The sequence below is a fragment of the Hyalella azteca genome, unplaced genomic scaffold, assembly GCF_000764305.2.
Source record: "Hyalella azteca isolate HAZT.00-mixed unplaced genomic scaffold, Hazt_2.0.2 contig12358, whole genome shotgun sequence".
NCBI lineage: Eukaryota > Metazoa > Arthropoda > Malacostraca > Amphipoda > Hyalellidae > Hyalella > Hyalella azteca.
This window is the reverse complement of record NW_025942318.1, coordinates 112,835-139,205: the sequence shown is the minus strand read 5'-3', so window position 1 is coordinate 139,205 and position 26,371 is coordinate 112,835. Positions and strand designations below refer to the sequence as shown.

General features: G+C 38.4%; 1 protein-coding gene across 2 annotated transcripts; it reads left to right on the top strand.

Moving 5' to 3' along the window:
• Positions 1-1,579: 1,579 nt before the first annotated feature.
• LOC108672249 (major facilitator superfamily domain-containing protein 8) lies at positions 1,580-17,034 on the top strand. 2 transcript variants are annotated; one of them, XM_018159893.1, is made up of 7 exons: positions 1,580-1,754; positions 2,495-2,666; positions 3,243-3,358; positions 3,660-3,793; positions 4,239-4,352; positions 7,878-8,020; positions 15,863-17,034. In XM_018159893.1, exons 1-7 carry the CDS (start codon positions 1,684-1,686, stop codon positions 16,781-16,783), a joined length of 1,671 nt encoding a protein of 556 aa, XP_018015382.1. In that variant the 5' UTR covers positions 1,580-1,683; the 3' UTR covers positions 16,784-17,034. The 2 variants fall into 2 exon arrangements, with proteins under 2 accessions (XP_018015382.1, XP_047739195.1); XM_047883239.1 differs by lacking the exon at positions 15,863-17,034 and adding an exon at positions 12,775-13,723.
• The last annotated feature ends 9,337 nt before the right edge of the window (positions 17,035-26,371 follow it).

Genomic DNA, 26,371 nt, shown 5'->3' with positions numbered 1-26,371 from the left:
AGTAACATTGATATAAAAGAGTAACATTGATTGTTATATATTACAATACGTCAATGACATAGATCATTGGTCATTGCTTACTCATTTGATAACTTCAAATAATAACAGATAATACAATCGTTCGCATACAAAAGTAAGAATCTTCATTTCATAATATTCCATGAAGTTTTGTAGTGATCGACAGGTCGTGTGGTGATTTCTTTGATAGTTTTTTTTCGAATTGACCTCCTAAATCTCTTTTTGATAAATATTAGTGGTCTAAAAACATGAGCAACAATTGAGTGCAAGTTTTTTTACAATAAGAATGGTACATTAAGAAAATGTTTCCGAACCACTCATACACTTGACGCTGTTGTCAGCACTGACAACATTTACAATTATTATTATTATTTAATGCATCTTCAGTCTTCACATGCTTATTTCCATTACGCTTATATGTATCATTTAATGTGCACAAAATTGATAGATGACCACGTTCTTCGTTAGACTCTGAGGGTGAAATTGCCGTAACAAACATTCAATTCTAATGCTGAATTTTTGTTAATCAAGCGGAAACTTTTTATTGAAAAAGTAGGATGACTTAGAATTGAATACAAAAAATGTACACACATTTACCGTAAACCATTTGCTGAATCTCATATAACCGTTCAACTATACGACACCGATTAAGCAAGCATTCTAATTTTATGTATTAGATTCGCAAAACACTGTTGACATTGAAGAGCAGAAACATAGTGAACTGACTTGTATGTGACTTGAATTGTAACCATAAAGACTACTTTATTCTGAGAACATCCATCCATTTCTCTCCCACATTAGAACATGTATGATTTTATTAATGCTATTCTAGAAGTCTACTGCTCGCCAATATCTAGGTTAAAATAGCTCGTATTAGTAGTTGATTATTAACCGTTAATTTGATGCGCGTGATGCCAGTTCGGCTATTGCTGAAAACAAATAATTTCCGTTCATTATCCGACTCGTTACTATAGCCTGACGTGGTGATCGAGCTGGGACATAAGGCTACCGAATGATGATGAGTTGATGACCAATAAACACATTTTATATACTTCATTTCCTCGTCATATATTTTCAGAGGTGAACGTCGAACAATAAACTCAGAATTAAAGGACATGAATCATCAGAAGCCAACGATAAAACATTGATAAAGTATGGTAGAGTCAACGGACGACTAGGGACAAATTATCAATGGTTGGGACAGATTAGGTTGAACCAACACCAGCTCGTGACGTGACGCATGATTGTTTGTGTTGTCACATGTCATAAGTGATAAGCTAAATAAAGAACATGATGTGTAATGGACATAAACCTGATTTTTGAAACATCCATTTCAAATTAAGAAAAAAATATAATTCAATAATAGCAAATATGTTTCAAATAATAAATTCTCATGGTTGAACTAGTATGTTCAACCATGATACATTATAATATAATTTAAGCGTTTCAAACCAGCAAACAATATATTAACTAACATATTATAATTTAAAACAATCATCGGGCTCCATCATTAAATACTATGCGTTATTGAACTATATAATTCTTTTCTTGCGCAGATCAATTATATAATTTGCATTTCTCCTAGTTTTCATGATATCCCGTTTTATCATCGAGAGGATAACACGTATTATTTATATTGTGTCCGGCAATTAACGAGGAGACACCATGAAAAAAAGTCAAGTATGGGAGGTTGACCACACACTGGATGACCACAAAACGTCTGCTTCAGATGGCGGGTAAGTGTTGCTCCCTCTACCGCCGTATGTCACTCTCTGGGAACATAACTTTCAACTTGAAATATTCGTAAACTATATAGTCCAGCAACTTGAGGACGTTTGTACGCAACAGAGAATATTTTAAAGTTGTCGCGGGTGGCGGCAACCATCAGTGCAAGTCATTTTACGCTCACTAGAACGTATCCTTTTTGGATAATAGGCTTGTGACAATATTGCTCCGGTTACTCATGTCAGGCGGTAGAGGGTTAAAGAATTACTTTGCACTATACTTATTTCTGGTTAAACTTACAGGGTGATATGATACATCATACTTGCCTAATCGAGCGTAGAAAATTATGACCAATGAGATGATTATTTACGTAATAATTTAATGTAATTGGACGTTATTAATGGCATGCTTTGTACTTTCTTTCGCCTCAGCAGTTTTGACTAACTACTGGACCGTGATGAGAATATCAACCCAGAATTTTCCTAACTGCAAAGAACCTATTAGAAGTAGACTAGACCTGTTGGGAAGAGCAAGCATTTTTATGATCGAAAATATTTATCTAAGCCTACTCAGCTTGATTAACTAGCTTTGCTTGAAGCGGTCCAGGTAATACAGACGCTTCTTTAAAACCAGTCGATTTGCACCATTTTCTCTATTAAAAATAACTCTCTTTGCAATAAAATTATTCGTTAACGTACATTTTTCTGCTTAAGTAGGAAGGTGATTTTATATTATTTTCATTTACATCCAGACCCAAGAGTGATGTTGACAAAGCGGCGGTGGCCGACGTGTCAGACCTTCTTGAAACGCCAGAGGAAAAGAAGGCCAGGAAGCGATCGCACTGGGTCGCCTACATCACCATGTTCGTCATGAGCATCGGCTACTCTATTGTGCTCACTGGCGTGTGGCCCTACCTTAAAATTGTTAGTAAAGCTATCAACGGTAGCTTGTACCTGCTGATAATTGTGTAAACGACCACAGTCAAAACAATTAATTGTTGTGTATTCAGTTGTACATGAACTTGAAACGAAATAATTCAAATTTCATAGTAGTCACTGATTTTCCAGTGTATAGAGAATTAAGCATTTCATCAGCATGCCACACAAAAGCAAATTTGCCAAAATACTTGTATATTTCGTGCCAAAATCGCGGAACTGCAGATTTTATGGAATCGGCAGCCTTCTTGCCGAATGTGTACAATCAGTATTTCGTTGCATATTCAGAAAATCGGAAAATAGAACATAAATCGACAGTTACAGGTAGAAAAGGTTAGGTCAAGATTTGACTATTTAAAAAGAACTCGGCTGACTGACCTAACCCCAGATTCCTATAGTATAGAAATGCTGATCATACAGATTCGGCAAACTGGCTGCCGATTCCATAGAATCGGCAATTCCGCGATTCCGGCACGACATATATATGATATTTTAGATTCTATAAATTGTTTCGCTGCAGTACTGGAAACGCAGTATATCGTGAAAGATAAATTGAAATTACAGATCAACGGGTCGCTGGACAAGGAGGCTCTAGGTTGGGTGGTCGCAGCAAATCCTTTCGGGCAGATGATCGCTTCCCCGCTGCTGGGCTGGTGGGGCAACAAGGCTGGGTCCATCAGGTAACTGCAAACGTTGTGAATTCAGAACGTATTTCTTGTCTAACTTTATTTCTTAAAGGAGTAATCGTTCAAATAGATCTATGATGTTGGATAAGGTGAACTGATATTGATATTTTTTTGAATAAAACGGGGTTCTAGGATCAATGCTCAAGGAAGTCTAGTTGACGTGTAGAGATTGAAATTGTCGCTTTTTTTCCTCACAGGGCTTGCCTCTTATGCAAGTTTTCGCGATTAAAAACAAACGTCCTGAAAACATTATTAACTTCTAAGAGCGTTCTTAATCTATTTCTTTTCTTTGCAGAGGAGCTTGTATAACTACGATCATTTGCTTCATTTTTGGTAACGCCTTATACTCGTGCCTGTACGGCATCAAGAATCCTGAAACTGCCTACTACGTCATGATCTTCGCCAGGTTCGTCGTCGGCGTTAGCTCAGGTGAGCTCAGCAACACACAGAACGCACACTACACGAACTGCCAACTCTGATTTATTTGATGAAATTTTTGTTAGATATTTGTGTTTATTCTAGAATTCGAACCGAATATTACAAGTGACTACTCTGGTAAATGTGGGTCGAACTGATCTGACTCAAATCAACGTTTCTTTGCTTTAAAAAGGACAAGGGGATTCATGATAGCGGGATTCGGAATATTATGATTAGGAATAACGTATTTCTGAATCACTGGATTAAAAAATCTCAAAGTTCGTCTATCCCGGAGAACGCGTCTTCCTTGTTTAAAATGAGTAAAGCAAATTATGCATCCTCAGTGCAAACGATTAATTTTTGAAACATTTATGTGACAACTCAATAAAAATTTGTCACTGAAGTCTTCAAAAAAGTATAATTTTGAAGTGGAAGAAGTAACCGTGTTTGGGTGCAGGGAACGTGACGTTGTGTAGGTCGTACCTCGCGGCCTCCACAACGCAGAAGGAGCGCACCGCGGGCATCTCCATAGTCGCCGCGGCCCAGGCCTTGGGCTTCGTCGTTGGGCCAGGTGAGAAGCAACAAATTCTTCGGTGTAATAGTAATTCTATTATATATTAACCGTTTGTAGTTTTTGTACACATATCTACCGACCATTCTACATCTTTGCCCGACTTGCATAAAATTATTGTTCGTGTCCATTGGTTCGTATCCTTTCATAGAAGTGGATGGTTGCCCGTGAGGTCCTGTTAACAAGTCAAATTATGGTCAATTTTTGATGTTAATTTGAGCACTTCATTGAATTATTTTTACAGTAACCGCCCACTTAAACGGGAATGCCTTAAACGGGAATGCCACGGTTACGGCAGGTTTATTTACAAAGGACACCAGTTCACTTATGAACTGGTGTCCAGTAAACTGGGTGTTGTCATAGGTGTAAAATACATGCTACACTACACGTCCGCCACTTAGTGGAATGGTTCTTGTGAAAATGGAAATGATACCAACATGTTAAAGGGATAAAATGTTCATGATTAACGATCTACATGACTTCCATTTGCATTCTTAATAAAAACCACTAGTGGGTGAAGCAGGAGTTTCTCCGAAACGTTTGCTCGATTTACCAATGTTTAAGTTATATTCCAAGAAATATTCGCGACCTAAGTTTGCTAGTAGTAGAGTTGAGTGAAGAGCTACAAATAAGAAGTAAGTCCCAAGTAAAAAAGCCCCAAGTACGAAATATCCAAGTAAGTAAGGGCCCCAAGTGTACAATTTTAGAACAAACAAGATAATAAAACACGCATCAATATTCGTAAAACTAATTTTGAGGGAGTGGGTTTATTTTTATTAACAGGTGCGATTCGCGCAGAAATTCGAAAATTAATATTTGATTCGAACGCACATTGGGTGAGCGTGTACCAATTAAAAGACAACCCTTGACGATGAATCCTCAAAACAAAACGCTGTATTCCGCATCCAGTAATATAAATTCGGTCAAAAACTGCACGAACTTTTTCAAGGTCTTTGCAGTGCCACAACGTTGCAGATTCAGTGCAGTATATAGGTACCATCATTATGAAGTATTTAAATAAATGATGATGTTACTGGGTGCATTATTTCAAAACTTCACTGTCTATACTCATGCATTTTTTGCAAGATGTTTGAGGTGGAATTATCAAAGTAAGATTCTGATGTGAAACTAAAGAGGAGAACGTGTTAATTTCATTTATAAAAGACACAAAACACCATTTGCATGAGTGTGTAACCTAGTTTGCAGCGGTTGTACTGAGTACCACTCAGTTCCCTGCACATCACGCAAGGTCGCACATGCTGTTGGGTCAGGGCTTGAAGACAGATATTCCGCATATGCGATACAGAGATAAGCAATGCTTAGGCTCATAGATAAGAAACGCTAAAGGACACATGAGGTGGATCCCAGGAATGGTTATATTATTACAGTACTCAAAGTTACAAGACTGCATAACACAGAGAAGAAATGCATTTGTCACTAATCATCATCAAACAAATCAGTCTTGCAGATAATTAATACGACCAATAATTACTCGCTCTCATGCTTTGGGGAAATAATAGCTATATGATTAGACGCCGGCGTTTGAAAGGTTTCCGGAATTTGCTGCGGAATGTCAGATAAAAATCAGGAATAATCTGATTATTACCTTCTCGCTGCCCTGATTTACATAAAGTTGAACCATGCGAATAAACATTAATTATTCGAGTTAATACATCACATATGTATATTGTGTTCAATCACTGGTGATCTTGGCATACATTTTTAGAACTATTTCGCAGACAAAACTCCTTGTCTGAAGTTGTAGAATGTTGTCTATTAAAAATAGGTGCTAAGAAAACTCGTCGGTATTATGTATTCTAAGAATTGATTTCACTTATTATAGTTATTGGTAAATATCACTATTCAAAACATCGTACTTCACCTTTTAGTTGTCGATTCACGTCCAGCCACACATTCGGCCGAAATCCCGACTTATTTGAGCGGTTAATATGATCCTTTTTATATACGAAATATGAAGGCAATATGAAGCGAGTTCCCCTGCTGATTCGTTCGTTTCTACTAAAAATCAACAAGTATGAGTTGATCAACGCATACTTTTCGCCGATCTGTATGATGGTCGCTAACAATCAGTCAATATTCGATTTGCAATTAGTTTTATAAAATTATGGCTGGCTGCCATATTACCAATTCATGAATCTAATGTTCGTATAATGCAGCATGTATCCGAAATACCAATTGCTACTGTTAAATCATACCCTTGTTAAATAATCTATCCTTGCTATTTGAAAAGTCATCATGAGACTGATAACGTATCTCGCAGATGTCACCGCTCGCTGAACATGGGAAAGTCAGGATGCATAGCTGGGCACTGATAAGTTCGAGTGTCCACGAAACTCGTGGCTTTCGAGATATAAACTGGATATTTCTGCGCAGTCATTAAATTATAGTTCTTGAATTTTCATCAACATTAACAGCCCCTGTCTGGGTCGGTCCAAATCGCGTGCTAGTAAAATGCTCTATAAAGTCGTGGCTTTATTTTCGTATCATTCTACCAAAACCTAGGCATGCTCAATGATCATGGTTTAACTTCCCTACAAGTCATCGATTAAATGAGCATTTAAAAGTTATATGGACAAAAAAAGTCGCAATTCGTGTTGTATTTGTCTTTCTTTTATTTTTAACAACAATAAGCTGAAACCGTACTTACCAATTCATCGACCAGTACAGAACATTCAAATGAAACTTTGACTAGTTACACAAACGGCATATTCAATTACTAGCTACATACAAAATGCTTTCCAAGTTTTTACAGCTATTCAGTTAGAATTTATGTTTTTAACTGAAGTTTAAGTTTATTACTGGGAGCTTTCTCATTCGTCACGCCTCATTTCCATCAGCTATAAATAAAAGATTATTTTTCGCTTTTGGATGACCAAAATAATAAATAACTAAGTCAATAATGATTTTATATTATAAATTAGGCTTTTAATTCCAGATAGCTGGTGAAACATATATTTTACTACAATTCAGATCATAATATTTGATAATAATTTTTTGACTGCAAATAAATCGATGAAAAAAGGTCCGAGACTTTTATTATAGAATTTGATAATCATTTTTAAATTAATTTGATAATTTGATAATCATTTTTTAATCATTTGAATATTCGATAATCATTTTTTGACTGCAAATAAATCGATAAATAATGTCCGAGAATTTTATTATATAATTCAGATCATAATATTTGATAATCATTTTTTGACTGCAAGTGAATCGATAAAAATGTTCGAGAATTTTATTATAGAATTCAGATCATAATATTTGCTAATCATTTTTTGACTGCAAATAAATCGATAAAAATGTTCGAGAATTTTATTATAGAATTCAGATCATAATATTTGATAATCATTTTTTGACTGCAAATAAATCGATAAATAATGTCCGCGAATTTTATCTTAGAATTCAAACCATAATATTTGATAATCATTTTTTGACTACAAATAAATCGTTAGATCATATCCGAGACTTTTATTGATGTAGCTTACGTGGCATCGGCATGTGCAGTGATCCAGGCGGTGCTGACTGTGACGGTGACGGAAACCTCAGGTAATGGGGCCTTCACTTGGGACAAGTACACATCCGCAGGCTGGGTCGCCGCCATCCTCGGCCTCATCAACGTCGTCATCATGCTGCCCTGCGTCTTCCAGGTGAGGTCTTCTGCACATTGCGTACCGGTGCTTCGTATCCCAGCGCCGTATATACAAACGCATTGCGCATTAGTATATATATATTGCCGCATATACGAACAACGCTTTGCGCACTGGCGCACCGTGCACCAGCGCCGTATACAAACGCCTTGCATATTAGTATATATTTTACCGCATATACTAACAACGCCTTGCGTACCGGTGCTTCGTGCATCAGCGCCGTAGATACAAACGCCTTACACATTAGTATATGTTGTGCATTGGTCCGCGCTGCATATACAAACAAAGCCTTGTGCATCAGCGCCGTATATACAAACGCCTTGCACATTAGTATATGTTTTGCATGGGTACGCGCCTCATATACAAACAGCGCCTTGTGCATTAGCGCCGTATATACAAACAACTTCTTGCGCATTAGCGCCATATATACAAACAGCGCCTTGCGCATCAACGCCGTATATACAAACGCCTTGCACATTAGTATATATTTTGCATGGGTCCGCGCCGCATATAAAAACAACGCCTTGTGCACTAGTGCTTCGTACACCAGCGCCGTATATACAAGCGCTTACACATTAGTATATGTATTGCATGCATGGTCAGCTTCGCATGCACAAACGCCTTGTGCACTAGTGCTTCGTGCACCAGCACCGTATATACAAACGCCTTGTGCACTAGTGCTTTGTGGACCAGCACCGTATACTGGTGCATGCAATGGGTAACAAAGCCCTATTTTATTAGACCCTAGCGCAACTTATCTGCGCAGACGAGAAACTTGCTTTGGATCATCTCATTATTCAGTAAGTCCAGGAAGTTACAATTTCAACTTCGTATGGTCTGACGTCAAAGTTTCATGAATAAATGATTGGCAGACATATGGAAATGGTGACGGTCGACAGCAAGCTGCAGTAATGGTTAAAGATATTATTAGAGTAATCAAGAAGTCGGGAAATTGGAGAACAATTTAGTTTAGTCATTTACATTTTTCTAAATTCCCTTGATGCTTTCTACTTATTATGAACATGTGGGTTAGGTCGCTTGAAAAACGTTGCATTCATCGCAGATGCTGCAACTGTTGAGTCATGCGCTGTGCTTCCAGCCTAATTAATGCTCTGTCTTGTGGGTTACTCTTTGTGTTAACAAGTTTCTTTATACGGGTAAATTTCGCTCGGTGTTGAGAGTATAAAACTCAATGAGTGAAACTCGTAAGCCTATATACAGGCATGAGGTCGAGAAGTGCATATATGCCCTTTTAATTGTGAAACCGATTTGAGACTTCGAGTGTCAAGACGATAGAATTCAAAGTGAATACTCGAGTATAAGGCGTTTCTAATTTAGGTAACAATGATTCAAAATCTGATTTTTTGGTGGATTTATCATATAAAAATTTTTTTCAACCTCGACCTGGAGAATTGAGTTAAATCTAAATCATGTGGCACCTCCCGCTAAATATACACACGTTTCTTTGTGCTCAACTTACGAGTTTAGCATTAGCTCGTTATTTATTAAGATATTTAGAGAAAAATTTTCGTATTACATCTGAAATTGAGACGCCACTTGATTCCCGTACATTTTCACATTGCTTGCTGCCGAATATGTAAACTTGTGTTTTAACTTGAGTTGATATCGCATTATTCAATATTGCTAGAGATGAAACTGCAAAAGTTTCCTTTTGATGTCTTATGGCGATTTGTGCTCGGAAATTTATCAATCGGGGCGACATTATTGCATACCAGAGTTGAAGGTACCTCTAAAAAACCATCAATAGCCCGAAATTAAATTTCCATGATCGTAATAACCGTCAATCATAGTGCAATAATATAACTTATAGAAACAATTCGAAAAAAACTCTCTACATTATGTCAGTATATTTACATTTATTCGGTATCAAACCTCAGTTTCATAACCACAATGTATAAACAGGCAGAAAATTTATATTTTAATCTGCTTTATGTTCTCATTCATAATCGTTACAGTGAAATATATTGCAAATGTGCAATTCAGTAAGATATTGAACGACAGCATTTTGTTAAATTCTCGCACATCAACAGTAGGTACGTGAAAGCAACTGAACGACAGAACAAATCCTCATGCACGAATTCAAGTTGAATCCTTGCACATAGACAGTCCTAAAAAGGAACTGAATGACAGCCCTAAGTTACAGTGCCGGAAATGGCTATACGACCACCCAGTTCTCTCCAAATATTTTTTCTTGCACAAGATATTAAGGGATTCTAATTATACGAGGCTAAACTAAGTTTAAAAACGGTTCCAACGCTATGCGAAAAAAATAATTTTCTCAAAGTATATGAGAAGAAATTATGAAAATTAGAAAAACCTAGGTGGAAATGGCTATAAGACCAAGGTAGGTTTTTCTCCATTTTGGTATCTTTCTGTAACATATTCACTTTAAAAAGTACAGCAATATAAAGAATATATTGATTTTAGTCATTTAGGGCCTTTCTGGTGTACTTCTGGTGTAGTTCAGTGTCCTCACTTATATTTTTTCGAAGTAAAAAATATGCCAAATGGGACAAGACTCACTGAGGCCGAGAAGACGCAGTTTTCGGCTTTGTGAAATGCAGTAGAAGCCAACGGGACATCGAAATGGGACTAAAACGCTCAAAACCCATTGCACAATAATTTTTTTACTAATCCGGGCGGCTACGGGTGGAAAAGGCACACTGGACCAACCCCAAAATTAACCATCAGGGATCTTAACAGACTGTTTTCTGAGGCTTCTATAACTTGCGCTACCTCTACTTCTATAAAATTGGCCACTGGAGTTGATGTGACAGCACGACGCATCCGTTAGACATTGCATGACTCGAAGAAATTCAAATACATGACGAGGAAAATATGCTCCTGTGCTCCAACAAAAGCATATTATCAACCGACAAAAATTTGCTGAAAAATATTTGCTTATTGGTAAGGGATGGCCATGATTACCTTCAGTGATGAAAGAAGTTCAATCTTTATGATCCAGATGGATGGCAATGCTATTGGCACCACTGGACCGTGAGCCTGAATTTTCTTTTTTCAAGCGGCAATCATGTGGCGGTTCGGTCATGGTTTTTTAGGGCGCTTAGCTGAAAGGGAAATAAACTCTAGCTATTTTACATGGGAGATAAGATTCCGAGGCTTACAAGCACACGCTGTTTTACCAACTTCTCCCTTTTGCCGATGAGAAACATGAGGGAACATATGATTTCCAACAAGACAATGCTTCGATTCACACCTCAAAATCGGCAAACATGTGGTTCCTAGAGCAGAATATTACTCTGTTGCCGTGGCCAGCGCTTAGTCCTGACCTCAACCCCATTGAAAACTTATGGGGCATCATGGCGAGGGATGTTTACCAAAATGAGCGCCAGTTTCAATCTGTGGGTGACCTGAGCACGGCCATCCTTCGTTCTTGGGATAAAATTTCTCAAAAGACACTGGATTATATGGTAAATAGCGTGGGGAGAAGATGCATTGAGGTAATTATGGCGAAAGGAGGTGAGATTGCTTATTAAAATGAGTGTATGTGATCCACAAACGGAAAAACAAATCTTGGTCTTATAACCATTTCCACATGGATTTTCTAATTTTCATAATTTCTTCTCATATATTTTGAGAAAATTATTTTTTTTTCGCATAGCGTTGGAACCGTTTTTAAACGTAGTTTAACCTCGTGTAATTAGAATCCCATAATTTTTTGTGCAAGAAAAAATATTTGGAGAAAACTGGGTGGTCGTATAGCCATTTCCGGCACTGTAAATCCTTTTACTGTCCAGAATGAGAAAAAAAACACAACGACAACCTTACGTTAAATTTTGCCTATCGTTGCCTGAGAAAACAACTGAACGACAGCTTTCAGTAAAATATTTGTACCTCGGAAGTACAAGCAACGATTGAATAACAAGAGTCATAAGTTAAATTCCTGCCCAAGGTCAGCAGACACGCCAGTTCGAATCCCGTGATAACTCGCTCATAAAATTTCTACGGAACAATGGAGCGAAAACGATCATGATGAGGGAAAACCACTGAGACGTTCAGATCCACGTTTGTAGCTTGTTAATACATATTAAAATACTTAATAACAACCGCTTGCCATATTGTTAATGACCACCATAAAGTGTGATTGCGATAGTTTTGCGATTAAAAAATCTTATGAACAAAAAGTCAAAGTTTGTGGTTTTGTGTGTAGGTTTATTTGAGTGTCTGACGCTTGTCACCACAAATATACATAGGAGCTGTGATGGCGCGTATGAACGATACTTATACTTGTGTATGCAACAGGGATAAATCGCCAATCTGATTAACACCGATGATGAATATTCAGAGTTTTTGGCTAAAAATCAAGTAGATTGTGGGAAATATGATTCCAATGTCGATTGCCAAGCATTTATATGGCGGTATTCATATTGAGATTTAAGATAGTGAAAATTGCAGGAAAATTTCAAACCCTAGTGCCAACTAAACCGGATATGGAAGACAGAAACCCATCGACCGACAGTGTTGCAGTAGTTTTTATTTTCAATCTACATGGGAATATCATTAAAAAATCGATGAGTGCACTTGATCTTATATCAACATCAAAATGTACGCAGAGCGATTGCATCGGGTGTTTGAACCAATGTTACAATGTATTATTTTAAAAACGTACTTAAAAAAATTTATTCAGTTGAGAAGGCGAATGAATTCATGATATATATGTGATGTGACTGATTCGTAAATTCTGCAAGTAATGTGAATATTTTGACTACAAGGAACATTATATCGCTGAGAAGGAGCGAACGATGCAACTCGAGGAATTGCATCGAAGCGAGGAGCCTCTGCCTAAAATGGACTACGTGGCGTTGAGCGTCCTGCTCTACGCTTTCTTCCTGCCGGTGCTGGTGCTCGTCTTCCTCGAGACCATCGGAGTGCCTTTCGTTTGCGATCAGTACGCCTGGGATAGCGACACTGCAATATTCAAAACTGGCCTCTTCTTATCGTTTGGTGGTCTGTGTATGATGTCCCTCTTCTACTCAGCTGGCTTGATCGTCAAGAGGATCGACGAACGGATCGTGATGATATGCTTCGGCGCTATTCCAATCACCATCGGCTGTTTTCTTTTCTTGCCCTTCCGTGGCACTCAAATTGAAATGTCCAACTGCACCGAAAATCAAAGGCTTGATAAAGCTATGCCGTACTATGGATTCACGATTGCCGATGTCCAAACTTCGCAGAATATTCAATGGGAGACTTTCAACGGTAGTACTTGGTTGCCGGATGCCTACACGGATGGGTCCGATGCTACCGTAGAACTTGGCTGTACCCTCGGTTGTCCACAAGACCAAGACTGGTGTCGCTACGTGCCTCAGCTTTCGTTGCCGCAGCTGGTGATAGCTTGCATGTTCATCATGGCAGGCTTCCCCATGTTGCAGTCAGTGACTCTGGGGCTTTACTCCAAAGTGGTCGAGGCCAGAAAACAGGGACTTTGGTTGTCCCTTTTGGGTGTTGTAGGTTCTATGTCGCGTGTTGTTGGACCCATTATCGTAACTTACGTTTATACGGAGCTAGGAACCTACTGGACCTTCGGGACGCTAACGTTCCTCATGGCTACACTCCTGATTGTCCTCTCACTAAGCTTTAATCGTCTACGGCGATAACTGTCGTAGTTAGATAATTCGATGAATAAATAGAAAAAGCGCCAAAAATTAGTAAATATTTCTGCATAATTTTTCTGCTGAGTCATATTTAATTGTTGTTTTTTGGACTAAAAATTTACAAATTTTCAATCAAAAGAAAAGTAAGAGGACATTTTCAGGAGTATACATTCATTACACGAGGAAAAATTTCTCAGTAACAGAGAAAAATGAACGATTATTTCAATTCAGGGAATAGCAAAAATAAGGAACAGGTATTTGTCACTAGTTGACGTAAAAAGTTTAAGATCTATTATACTCGTATATCGCTAGTGCTAATTTACAAGATATTAGTAATTTGTTATTTATTGTGAGCGATCACTGTAGGTATTAAAATTTCAGTTAGCTGTTATAATCTATAATTGTTATCTAGATCATGCAAATATTTTTAAAGTCAAGGCAGTTTTTCTCTCGAGTATCATTAATTTGCATGATAGCATCATCCTGAAAATGTTCAGTGTTCGGTTTTCGTTGCCTTGAACGTGTACACCGAATTAGTAATTCGAATGGTCTGTTTAATTCTAACGTTTACTGCAAAATTGTCCAATCACTACAACCAACAATAAGGAATTATTGATTATGCTATCACAACTATGGGTTAAACAGCGTTCACGTGAATGCATCTCATCACGCATCGCAAGTTATTACCTACTCAAGATGAGAGCTTTCAGACCTAAAACTGCCAATAAATTGTGTGAAATGGGAATGTAATGAATAATAGCGTATACGTGTTTGCTGTCGTATTTATTGTATGTGCTTTAACTGAGCGTAATTGCCATTTTGAACTCAGGGATGAAAGTAAAAATATAATGGAGAAATATTAATAAAACAACCTCATATGATGCTATATTCTAACTATTTGCTCATATAATAAGTGATTTCTATTGAAGAGAAGTTTTTCTCTCGTCATGATAGGCAAACAAGTCATTAGTTAATAGGTTCGTAACGTCCTGAATGCTGTGTGAGAGAAAAAGATGTTTCAATTCAACTTGCCGAGTAGAAGTTATGTTGCTTTGCTAATTAGGATGTGGAGCAATGTTTCCTGTGATTATATTTCCCGAGTAATCAGATTCTTACCTCATGCAAGCGTGTCTTGTGCACGTCTATTCTTTGTGTGTTAGTTAGTTTATTTATTATAGTTTATTTAAGCTTGAAACGATGAACTAGCAGGGTAAGGTAGAAGAAAATTTAAATTTTAACTTATAAATTATTTGATTTAAAGTTATCCTACGGTCTAATACACTACGAATGTTCTACGCATCATTGCAACTAGCAGTGTATTTTTATTACTCCGAAATGAGAAGCTTTATAATTATGCAAATCGTTCAGTAGCTCCCGCAATGCACAGGGTGAAGGAGAAAATGGATTTGAATGCAGCAGTGGCTGTGTTTATTTTGAGCGGGAAAAATATGCATGGCCTACGCCGTGACGCACGAATCGATTCGTTCTATATTGAATCATCTACTTATATAGGAGCTGGTGTAATACATGAATTTCATATACTCTATTGTGGCCGTCGAGAACAATTTTTAATTTATAGGTGTTATCATTAAATCAAGAGTCTTGAGTCGATAATTAAATGCTACACGAGCGGGCCATCTTCTTGAACAAACAGGGATCAGTACGGAACGTGTCTCATAAACTTGTCATCATTGCTGTCACATGTATTCATAAAAAGTAATCATGCGATCCCAAAATATTAATTTAAAAATAATCACAAAAGATGTTCTGAAGTCACAAATTAGATACGTGAAGCATCGACGACGATGAATATCTTTTTAGATTTGGTTGAGTTGTGGTAAAAATATTTTTTCGTTTTATTATTTAAAGCAAAAAATTTGTCTCTCTTGTGATTCAATTCTGTTGCAAGTCTTTCTGCCATTCGCCATACAATCGTCAGTATAATACCGCACATGAATTAATGATCTGATTATTATGATCCAGTATTTTAAAGTATACCATATTATTTCAAACAGACATTTTCTTCTCCTTTACGATTGGCTGCCATGGCAATGATCAAGGGCCGTCAATGTTGGTGAAACTGGAACTCGGTCCCAAAAAGTACTTGTAGGCCAACAGCCATGCATCTTCTAGGTAATGCAACGCCCACTTTCTAGAAAAAATAGTTAAGATTTTTGTTCTAAAATTTCATCCTCGTTCCTTGCAGGAATATCCCATCGCTGTGAAAGAGCAAGCTCTCGTAAATAAGAACGATGGTAATGAAAAACCGCTGAAGCTGCCAAAACCAGATTATCTTGGTATTGGAGGCATTCTTTTTGCCTTTTTCTTCGTGTTGTTCATCTACGTTCTCCTCGAAGCGCTGGCCGAGCCTTTCGTCACTGACATGTACGCAGTGACTGATGATTACGCCATGGTAGCTGTGGGCATCGCCCTCGCCGGAGCTGGTCTCGTCTGCGTCGGAGGATTCATTGGAACGACGAGGCTTGCTAAGATCTATGATGAACGCAAACTTCTTATATTTCTTGGACTTATCCCTGAAGTTATTGGAACTTGTCTATACATACCCATGGGAAACACACCAATTCAAATGTCCAACTGCTCTGACACTGGCCCCCCTGAAATTTTTTCTAATACCTCACTCATGATGGCCGATTTCACTTTACCCACATTCCCCCCGTATGGGAGTTTCTATTCCAGTTTGCTACGCGAGGATTCAGTTGATTCCGAAGGATGTACTCTCGGATGCCCGACCAATCAAGAATGGTGTCTTACTGTCCCTCAATCTTCACTTGCGCAAGTCCTCGTAGCCTTCATAATCACCATGTCAGCTTACCCGGTTGTTAACGGCCTCACGCAAGCCATCTTCTCGAAAATGCTGGGGCCGCGGCCACAAGGTCTCTGGATGGGCGTCTTAACAGGAGTTGGATCTTTCGCCCGAGTCACTGGACCAATTTTCGTGTCTTACGTTTACTCTAGGTTGGGCACTTATTACTGTTTTGGTATTCTCTCAGTTGGAATGGTTCTGTCTCTCATAGAAATTTGTCTACTTTATAAACGAATTGTTCCTATGAAAATACCGCGGTATAATGAAGGTATAGACAACAAAATCGCAGAAGATGAGGTATAAGAGCAGATAAGCTGTTGGAGTGCATTTATTGAACTTGTGTATATGTGGTGGCTCAAAATGTTAATATTGCACAAAAATATTGTTTATTAAAGGTAGAGAGTAAAATTGAAAATCAGATTGTTCATTGTAACCTTGTTCATACAATAGCTGCTTGCAGAATATATATCTGTTCCCTGGAAATTATTCAAGCCGCCGCGGTCAAAAATTTTGCTTCATAAAAACAACGATCTTAATTGCAATTTAAATCACAATAAATGGATAAAGAAATAAAAAATTATAAAACTTTCAATAACCCAAATTTTGAAGAAAGGAAAAGAATTATGATTTTTTATAGTTAAGCCCATAGCTCCGAAAATGAGCATCACAATACTATAATCGGTAAAATTGTTAATACCCTGTTACAATCGAGCATGTTCAGCCAAAATTCATATAACTGATTTTGAAACTGCTCAATATGCAAAAAAAATTTGCGTAGCAATTAACGCTCGATTACGTAAACGAAAAAAACGGGGGAAAATTAATTTCGGTTTATCAATGCTAATACATGACCATTTTTGCCTCAAAAATTCCAAGTTATTGATTGCTGTATAATACTTCAAATATCTAGGCTCATGTTGCATTCTATGTAAAGTTCCCTTCAAAATCTTCAGCCATGCTTGCATATTAATTTTTTATTTAAATAACTAATAATATAGTTGGAACTTTACATTTGCTGTGCAGGGCAAAAATCATTGTTTAAATTTTTTTAGTGAATTCCTTGCAGTCAGAACCTTCGGTCCGGTGATGAATCTTGTTTTTTCACCTCCGCACAAAAATTAGCCCGAATAACTATGTTCGTTCCCGACGTCTGCGTGGGGACCTCATTGATGTATACAAGTATACCCATTTTTTATACAAGGTCCTCGAAGGATTACTAGAATTTGAAACAAGAACCAACACCAGGGGCCACGACTATAAACTAAAAAAAACTGCGCTGCAAATCTCCACGCGACAACATTTCTTCTCGCTTCGAAACACCGACATGTGGAACAGCCTCCCCCGATGACATCGTTGGCGCTCCAAGTATGAACGCGTTCAAGAACAGACTAGATAAAGCTATGGAAAAATATATGTTCAGATTTGAAATGCCTAGCACCATATCGAACCCGGTGGAAGTCTAGTAGCTATTTCAAACTCGTCAGTCATAAAAAGATCCGGTCAAATGACACGATTTTAGATCTTCTGCGAACAAGGCACGAAAAGGAAAACAATCGGCGACAGGCCACATCAGGCCTACACTTCAGCGCTGACATAACTATGTTATGTTATGACTGTGCTCTTGTCCCGTCAATGTTTTAAACACAATAAAAAATACGCTATTGACGCTTTAACCCTCGCATCCAAATCGGTTTCTCGTCTCTTTCTACAACATTATGTAGCGGACAATGAATACAAATTAATTTATGAAGGAGAGAACGTCGCAATCGGAAGACAACGTGATGCTGCCAGAGCTATCCAAGGTGTAATTTTGTTGTGTATCTCTTATTTTCTCATAATTTACATGACATCCGATAGAGACACTCTTGCAACGCCCTTGTTAATGAACCTTTACGCCCTTCTGCAAGTTGTAGCATCTTTCTACGTTAGTATCATCCAGTCTGATGCGGGTGTACTTTCTATCATTATATTTATCAGTCTCAATAAAATCGTCACAGGTGTAGACGAAGGAAAAAAAATTTTCTTGACGTATTGATTGTAATATTGAGTCTTTACACTACGACTTTTGAGTCTTTGAACTCCGCAAATCCTGGAGTATAATTGCAGTGACGTCGTGACTGATTACTTCGAAGACCGAAGTGTTAGTACGCGTAACGAATACGAACATGCCGAACGCTCCTCTGAGCACATTCGTGAGGATGGACTTGTGATAGGGGCTTAAAGGACCGTTCATCTAAGTTGCGACTACGATCTTCAGCCGTGGTGTGAAACAACACCGGCCATACCACCCTGGCAGCTCATCACCACTTATCTGATTATAATTTTAAGTTACCTAGTAGTTCTATCGCTAATTCAGCCAGTCATTTCGAGAACTCTAGGGTATCAGCCGCAGCGACCTGTGATGGGGTAGTTATAGACCCCTAACCTCAGCGGGCTGGTCACTGTTGTGCCAAATTAAGTGACTGGTCCTTTGAGGATATCATCACTATATCAAAACTGTGGCAGGATCTACTTGTATATGGTTCCAGGCCTGCTGGAAACTGCGGCGTTTATAAACCTAATTATGTCATTCGATAAAATGCCGCCAATATGAGCCACCCGCAAGAAAATTGGTGCGTGCATGACGGATGAAGCCGTTTATAAATGAGCAAAATGAGGATTGGGCCGTTGAATTTCTTGGTAATTTAAGGTCATACTGTAACAGCGCATAATTCATAAGAGATTTATCATGCATGGTAAACCAGAAAATCTCCGCGAAACTTAGAAAGATTTGGGCATAGCTGGTCCACAGTAAATTGAATGATTACGCTCAAGCCAAGAATAATGCAAATACAATGCAAACAAAGTGAAAATCATATATCATATTTACTTTGTAAATCTGAAAATCTGAAGTTCTATCATAGATCAAAATCAACGTTTAATTGCAATTATATATATTTGATAGACGTAAAGATGAAGTATATTGAAGGACATCGCACGTTCCAAATGAGGAACTGCCACGAAAAATTTGAGCGACTCATTCGATTTTTGTACCGAAAAACATATGTCATTGGTGAAAGAGTAAAATATATGACAGGAATAAGTGCGATACACGACAATTGCAGTAACAGCTACGTGATCGATGCTTACATCATAAATTACTATGACCGACAAAATATGCGACTGGGCTATGGTACGTCGTTACGGATCCCGACGTCGAAAGACTGCCCATCACAGCACTCCATATCTCAGCACTCATCACAGCACTTCATGTCCAGACGAGGTCATGTAGGTAGCATGCCCTGCAACACGAGGTTGCTTAGATGCACTGAAGGATTAGTTAGGTAATATAACACCGCATGTAGTTCAACATTAAACTTCAATAATATCGATTGAGTGGCAGAGTGCAAAAGCACTATAAGGACTGCAGCTCGCTAATAGGCAGTTGTGGTAATCTAGCCGAGAAGAAACAAATTCAAAGTACAGTTCTTTTGCATCATAAGCAAGAATGAATCCCATTATTTTACACACCTTCAAATGCCATATTATAGTGTTGTTATAGAATACCAAACTGCAGAATGGAGGGCTCGGAATGGAATTTGTCACGGCACAGTCTGTTTGACTCCAAATTAATCAAATCAAGTGAATGCCGGAATGAATGAGCAATAAAGAAATATTTAGGAAAAAAGTTAAAATTCATATAATTGAATCAAACTGTAAGAAGTTTACGTAAAAAGTTGTGTGGAAAAGGTTAGTGAAGTATGCATAAACAAATGTGTATTCGAGTGCAGTAACGAAGTAATTGTTATTTAGCTTATGGCAAAAGTTATCTCATAGTCTAATTAACTACAATACATTCAGGTGCTATTTCATTTCCGAAATTTTGGGCACACTTCCTAGCACTGCAGGACTCATAGAAATACAAAATTCGTTTGTATTTTCGAATAAGAAGAGTAGAAGTTGTTAACAAATTTGTGGAGTAGAAGACGACGTTCTGGTCTATGATGAGTCATGAGTGTGTGCAGTTCTTAATTGGTGCTCGCTGGGCTGACGCACCCCTGTATACACGCATGGTAAGCTTTTCTCTCCTCCCCATAACCGCTGTGCGCGCGTTGATAAATTGGCGTGGACGCGGTCCTTGATCAATATAGTAGCATCGATCTAAGAAACAGACACAATCAATTTGTAGGTCCAGCAATCTACATCGAGCTCCTAGTCTACACTGCTTGATACACATCGCACCAAGTGGTGCTGTTCATGTGTTGGTATAGATTCTGTAGTCATGTGTTTTACAATCCGTCCTTACAAATCTTGTTTGTAACGAGGTCCGAATTCTACTCGAGAGTCATTAACCTTACCAATAATGATAGATCATTTGGAGCTTCTCAATAGCTCCAAATAATCCTTGAAGTACGGATCGAAGTGCTAGGTGCTTTTTCACTCAATGTGCAAACTTCCACATGAAACATGGAACTTGTAATTCACAGTACAATTAAGACGTGCTTATGACAATACACACTGCTTTTCGGAGGCATTATATGCAAAAAAAAATCTATCGTTGCATTAATTAAAGCGTACTAACAAAGAGAATTTAACAACTTCATATCCAAACCTTTTTCGTCATCGTGATTCATCTGTCCCTCTTCTGTAATATTATTATATTAGATACAGAAATATGAGCGATCTGTAGCCACTTTTCACGAGCAGAGGAAAACCTTTCTATGAAGAATCATTAATATTGTATACAGAACTGAACGACTGTTAGTTAGGCTCGCAATGCTACCGGCGCTCCACGAATACTTTTTGGCTACGGAGGCGAGGCGATGATGTCGCAAGACATGCATACCAAGCTGGCACGAGTCTTCTTTATAAGTGATTTAGAGGAGGACGATATTTTTATGAAAGACACACGTATGGACCTTGAATTATTTTGTCTTTGAGAATGTTAACCTCTTCATGGAAAATAATATTCTTGCATTGATCAAGACATCTTAAATATGTATTCTGTACAATATAAATCACAATTTCTATACATCGAGCTATTGATAATAACCCCGAAAAAGTTCGAGGATAATGAGGGATAGTGGTCTCTAGTGGTTAAAGTTCAGAGTATAGTCAAGATTGGAGCAGAGAGGCGCGGGTTCGATCCCAGCTCTGTGCGCCAGTTTCTGGTCAGCATCGGCAAGGAGGCCGGGCGGTTAAGCACAACAGAATTGTAGCAGTGAGTTGCGAGTTCGAGACCGCAACAAGCTGTGAATGTTCTGCGATGTTAAGAATCGGCGACAGGCCTACGGCCTACGAAACGCTGAAACCGCTATTATTTTACATATATATATTTAAACACGAGTGGTTAATGACAAGAGAAATAATTGATTTAAATTTTCAGGATCGAACAATATTCTTCAGTGCTTTTCAGTGATTCGTGTGCGTGAGTCCTCGCACGAAACTCGCTCTACGCACGCACAGCCTGCATGGCACCCGTACGTGTGGTGCACGAACCGTGGTGGTGATGACGGCAGTTTGATGGTGATGAAGGGGTGGTAGTGGTGATGAGGACGGCCGTTAGGCCGTCCTCAAATATAAGTTATAAGTTATGTGCCAGCAACAGCAGTGGCTTTAGCAGCAACAGCAACAGCAGCAGCAGCAACAGCAGCAGCAGCAGCAACAGCAGCAGCAGCAACAGCAGCAACAGCAACAACAGCAGCAGCAGCTTAATAATAATAGAGCACGGAATAATAATTCCGTGCCTCCATTAACCACTCGTGTTTAAATAAGCTTATTCTGCCCTGCCACAACATATATATCTCACGAGATATTACGAGGTCGCCTGATGAGGTCTACTGGAAAATCCAACACGTTAAGATTCTAGTGTTAAGTGACGGAGTTAGAACGTCGATGGTCACTTAAATGTAGCCTAGTTCAGGATTACTATCCGTCTGAACGTGAATATTCAAGATACTCGAATCCAGACACTCCAGAGAATATCCATTTACTCCGTGAATATCCAGACACTCCAGAGAATATCCATTTACTCCGTGAATATCCAGACACTCCAGAGAATATCCATTTCCTCCTTGAATATCCAGATATTCCAACTGATAAAATTTTGCTTGATTAACCTTCAGTATGTCGGCCATGAGCAGCAAGAGGAAACACCATACACACGATGTGCTTACGACGAAGACTAATTACTATTCAGCAGTAAATCATATATGCAGGCATGAGGTTTTCTCTGTCGATACGTAACTGAGTCTAGCCATAATGCCTGTAAATTATAGTTATAATTTCAAACATAGAAATTGAATAAAATAGTCATGACAAAATGAACATCGTTCCAGGCTAGTTTCGGTCCAGAAACCAGTCATATATTTCGAGATGGACGCCCGGGTCGTGTGTGGTAAGCACATAACAAAGAACATTACTCTAATGATGGCAGGTTATAGAAATTTTAACTATTACGATTATTATTGTTAAATTATTATTTGAGTAGAGCTCCTGCCACCAGAGTAAGTACAGCTCCTGCCACCAGAGTAAGCACAGCTCCTGCCACCAGAGTAAGCACAGCTCCTGCCACCAGAGTAAGCACAGCTCCTGCCACCAGAGACAGCACAGCTCCTGCCACCAGAGACAGCACAGCTCCTGCCACCAGAGTGAATACAGCTCACATCATTCAACTCACCATTCAAGTCGAGACTTGCAAATAAATAAATTGTGTTATTTTTAACTGCCATTATATAGGTATATTTTTTATACAGTCTTGCTCAACAGCTATTTATTCATGAATAATTTCATGTGACCAGATCATCTGAAAACGTCCGGCCGCGTTCAAAACACGTAGACGTCAGCCAAGCGTCCCATGATTATACAAGAAGCTGAGATTCCTCTTACGAAAACTCCACGTGTTTACGTGATAAACATTTCAATGAAGATGACACTGAATGTCAATTTCGTCACTAAAGGCTTTAGGCAGTTCGAATATCGCAGCTTTAGGCAAGGTTGGCAAGTTTTGGCTAGTGCTTTTCCAGGGAGCGGGCCGTAAGAATGAGATGAAATTAGCACGTTGTAACTTCAGGTTAATTTTTTTCCTTACCCTAAAAATTATATGCATTATTATTAACTACTTTATTCAGACACAGTGTTAGAGGTTATCTTATGCTTCGCAGAAATCGTCTAAAAGTACCAAATACTATTTTACGTATTTAGTATTCCATTTATAGGCTTGTGAGGCTTATATTCGTATGCTAACAATTGGAAAGAGTAATGTTTATGAGCATGGCCTTTAGATTTATTTAAGATTGAATGACATAAAACAGTTATCCTAACAATTGTTGTCAATTCCCGAAACTATTCCTACCAATTGAAAACAACAAGCACTAAGTTCGATTAGCAATGTTAATAATTATATTAAGTTTTACGGTCTGAGCCGTTGCTACATAATCTACATCGTTTTTGTATATAACTATATCGGTATTTTCTCACAACAGATATACTGAAGCAGTGACTCCCAAATTTTTCATAATGGACAACACAAAGAGGTCCTGTACATGCACTGTACACTTGTACACATGTATGGTCACGGTATATCACCAAGTACTCTCCGCGTACGCAACAACCAATTCGACATATTATTCGTTAATAATTTAAATAAGCAGAATTTTTCACTTAATTTATGTACTCAACTGTAAAAAAATTGCACGTGAATTTAAAAAAAAAATTTGTCTGCTGGGACCAGATGTGAGGCGCGTAGTTACCACTGCAAATTGTTAGCAGATTTTCTAGCGTCAGAGAGTGAACACTGAACAATGTTGTTAAGTCAATAATCGGTAACAAGAAGAATCGTTCAGAATCCTAGTAACCTAGAATCTAGATGGTCAGTAGGAACCTAGAGTGGTCAATAGGTCAAATGGAACCTAGAATCCATTCGAGTGTCATTAAAGCTTGCACTTCAAGAGGTGAAGGTCGCATCTCAACACCTAACTTGCGAACGAAGAGCCTGCCTGTCATGGCTGCAATACGTAAGCAGCTCGGTTACTTGTGTAATGCATCCTCTACGTGCAGGGTGAAGCAATCATTTACTGCCATAGAAAATACACGGATGATAATGTTAAACATAAGGAGCATATATAATTGTAACCGTCTAAAAGTGTGTGCTGGCAATGGTGATTACGATTGGTGACCACAGGAGCCTGAAATCACTTCAAGTTTCCGCGTCAACGGCTGATGACTCATACAATAAACATTTAAATCTTTGTAATTTTTCTGATCTCACTGTTGAGACATTTATTTTTTTACGCGTCTTGACACCGGCTTCGTCATGCGTGAACTAGTATTAGGTTGACTCACGAGAAGCTCATTTTTGCGGATGTAGTTCGTTGTTCACCTGTGACGTCACTGATCTCAGTGACGTCACGGGCATTAACCAATCACCGAAATGCGATCAAACCAGTCAGACAATCAGTCATGTCACTCATGTGAATGACGGGATTGTTTACGTTTCTCGATCTCGGTGACGTAACAAGAAAGCTGAACTGAGAGGCGGAAATCCTCGTGGGTTAACCTTGTATAATTCAACCATGAATGAATGTTTATATTTTTTGGATATCTTATGAATGGTTATCATATTCATCAATGCTTTTTTTTTGAGAAAAATTGAGACGAAAATCGTTCGGATGAAGGGTTTCTGTTAATTTTCAACAGCAAGTGCTACATATTTAAAAAAACACCCAGCACTACTGAAATTATCTGAGAAAAAGTGAATATATGAAGATTAAAGACCTGTGTGATAAAAATACACCATGAGTATTATGAACAGAAACACGGTTTTAGGTTCCAGCAATTACAGTGCCGCAGCTACTCGAACAGTTTGCTGCGTGCGGCAACATGCAGCGACTAGCCACAAGCGGACTAGCGGCGTCCAACGCTATTTCACTTCAGTTGCCTGAAAACCGGTGAAGTGGTGGGTGCGCGTATGTTGTTCGTGTCGAACCATTACAGTGACCCTCTTAAATTTTGACAGAACAATTTTATTATTGCTTGACCCTTTTTTGAATGAATTATAGAGTGATTTTAGGGCTAAAATATTGCCATTCATATCCTTAAGAGGAATTAATTTGTAAATTAGATGCTAAATGTTCGCACTAACTTCTAAGAGTTGGCACACACACCATAATGCCGAAATTTACTGGATTCGGGGTTTCATATCATTTCCATCGTGACGTACATAATTACCTTCAATACCTTGACTTTTTATTTTATATGGCGTATTGGCGTACATGCTGCCTATAAACCTCCGGAAACGAAACCTACGTTTTCGCAGGCGAGCAGCTGTCAAAATTTCGGAACAATAGAAGGTTCAGAATATCATCAGTGAAACACAATACCATCATATACATACCATTAGTGGTGTATACATACCATACCATTTAAGAATACGACTGTGGTATAGCTACATACCATCGGTGTGGGGTGGTATACATACCATCAGTGTGGGGTGGTATACCGTATACCTACCATCAGTGTGGTGGTAGGTACCATGGTTACATACCATCAGTGTGGTGTGGTATACATACCATCAGTGTAGAGTGTTATACATACCATCAGTGTGGTGTGGTACGCTGCACGCACAACATCACTGGCGTGTGATTGGCTACTCCCACAAAAGCGCGGGAAGCAAGCAGTGGTCACGCAGTGCTAAGTAACGTCTCACGCATTCACGTGGCGTGGGTGTGAAGCCATCAATGCAATGGACTGCTTTGTATTGCGTATAAAATACTTGATTACCTTTCCTAAATTTACAATATTAATCATGCAGGATGCGTTTTCACAAGAATATTGCGGAACAATCTTATTTTATATGCGATCGAAAAAATCAGTTCATTAGATCGAATTAGATAACGTTTAATACAAATTCCA

Coding starts and splice junctions, on each gene's coding strand:
- LOC108672249 (XM_018159893.1), top strand. CDS start 1,684: ATGAAAAAAAGTCAAGTATGGGAGGTTGACCACACACTGGATGACCAC. Junction 2,667..3,242: donor TGTGGCCCTACCTTAAAATT/GTTAGTAAAGCT, acceptor TTGAAATTACAG/ATCAACGGGTCGCTGGACAA. Junction 3,794..4,238: donor CGTCGTCGGCGTTAGCTCAG/GTGAGCTCAGCA, acceptor GTTTGGGTGCAG/GGAACGTGACGTTGTGTAGG.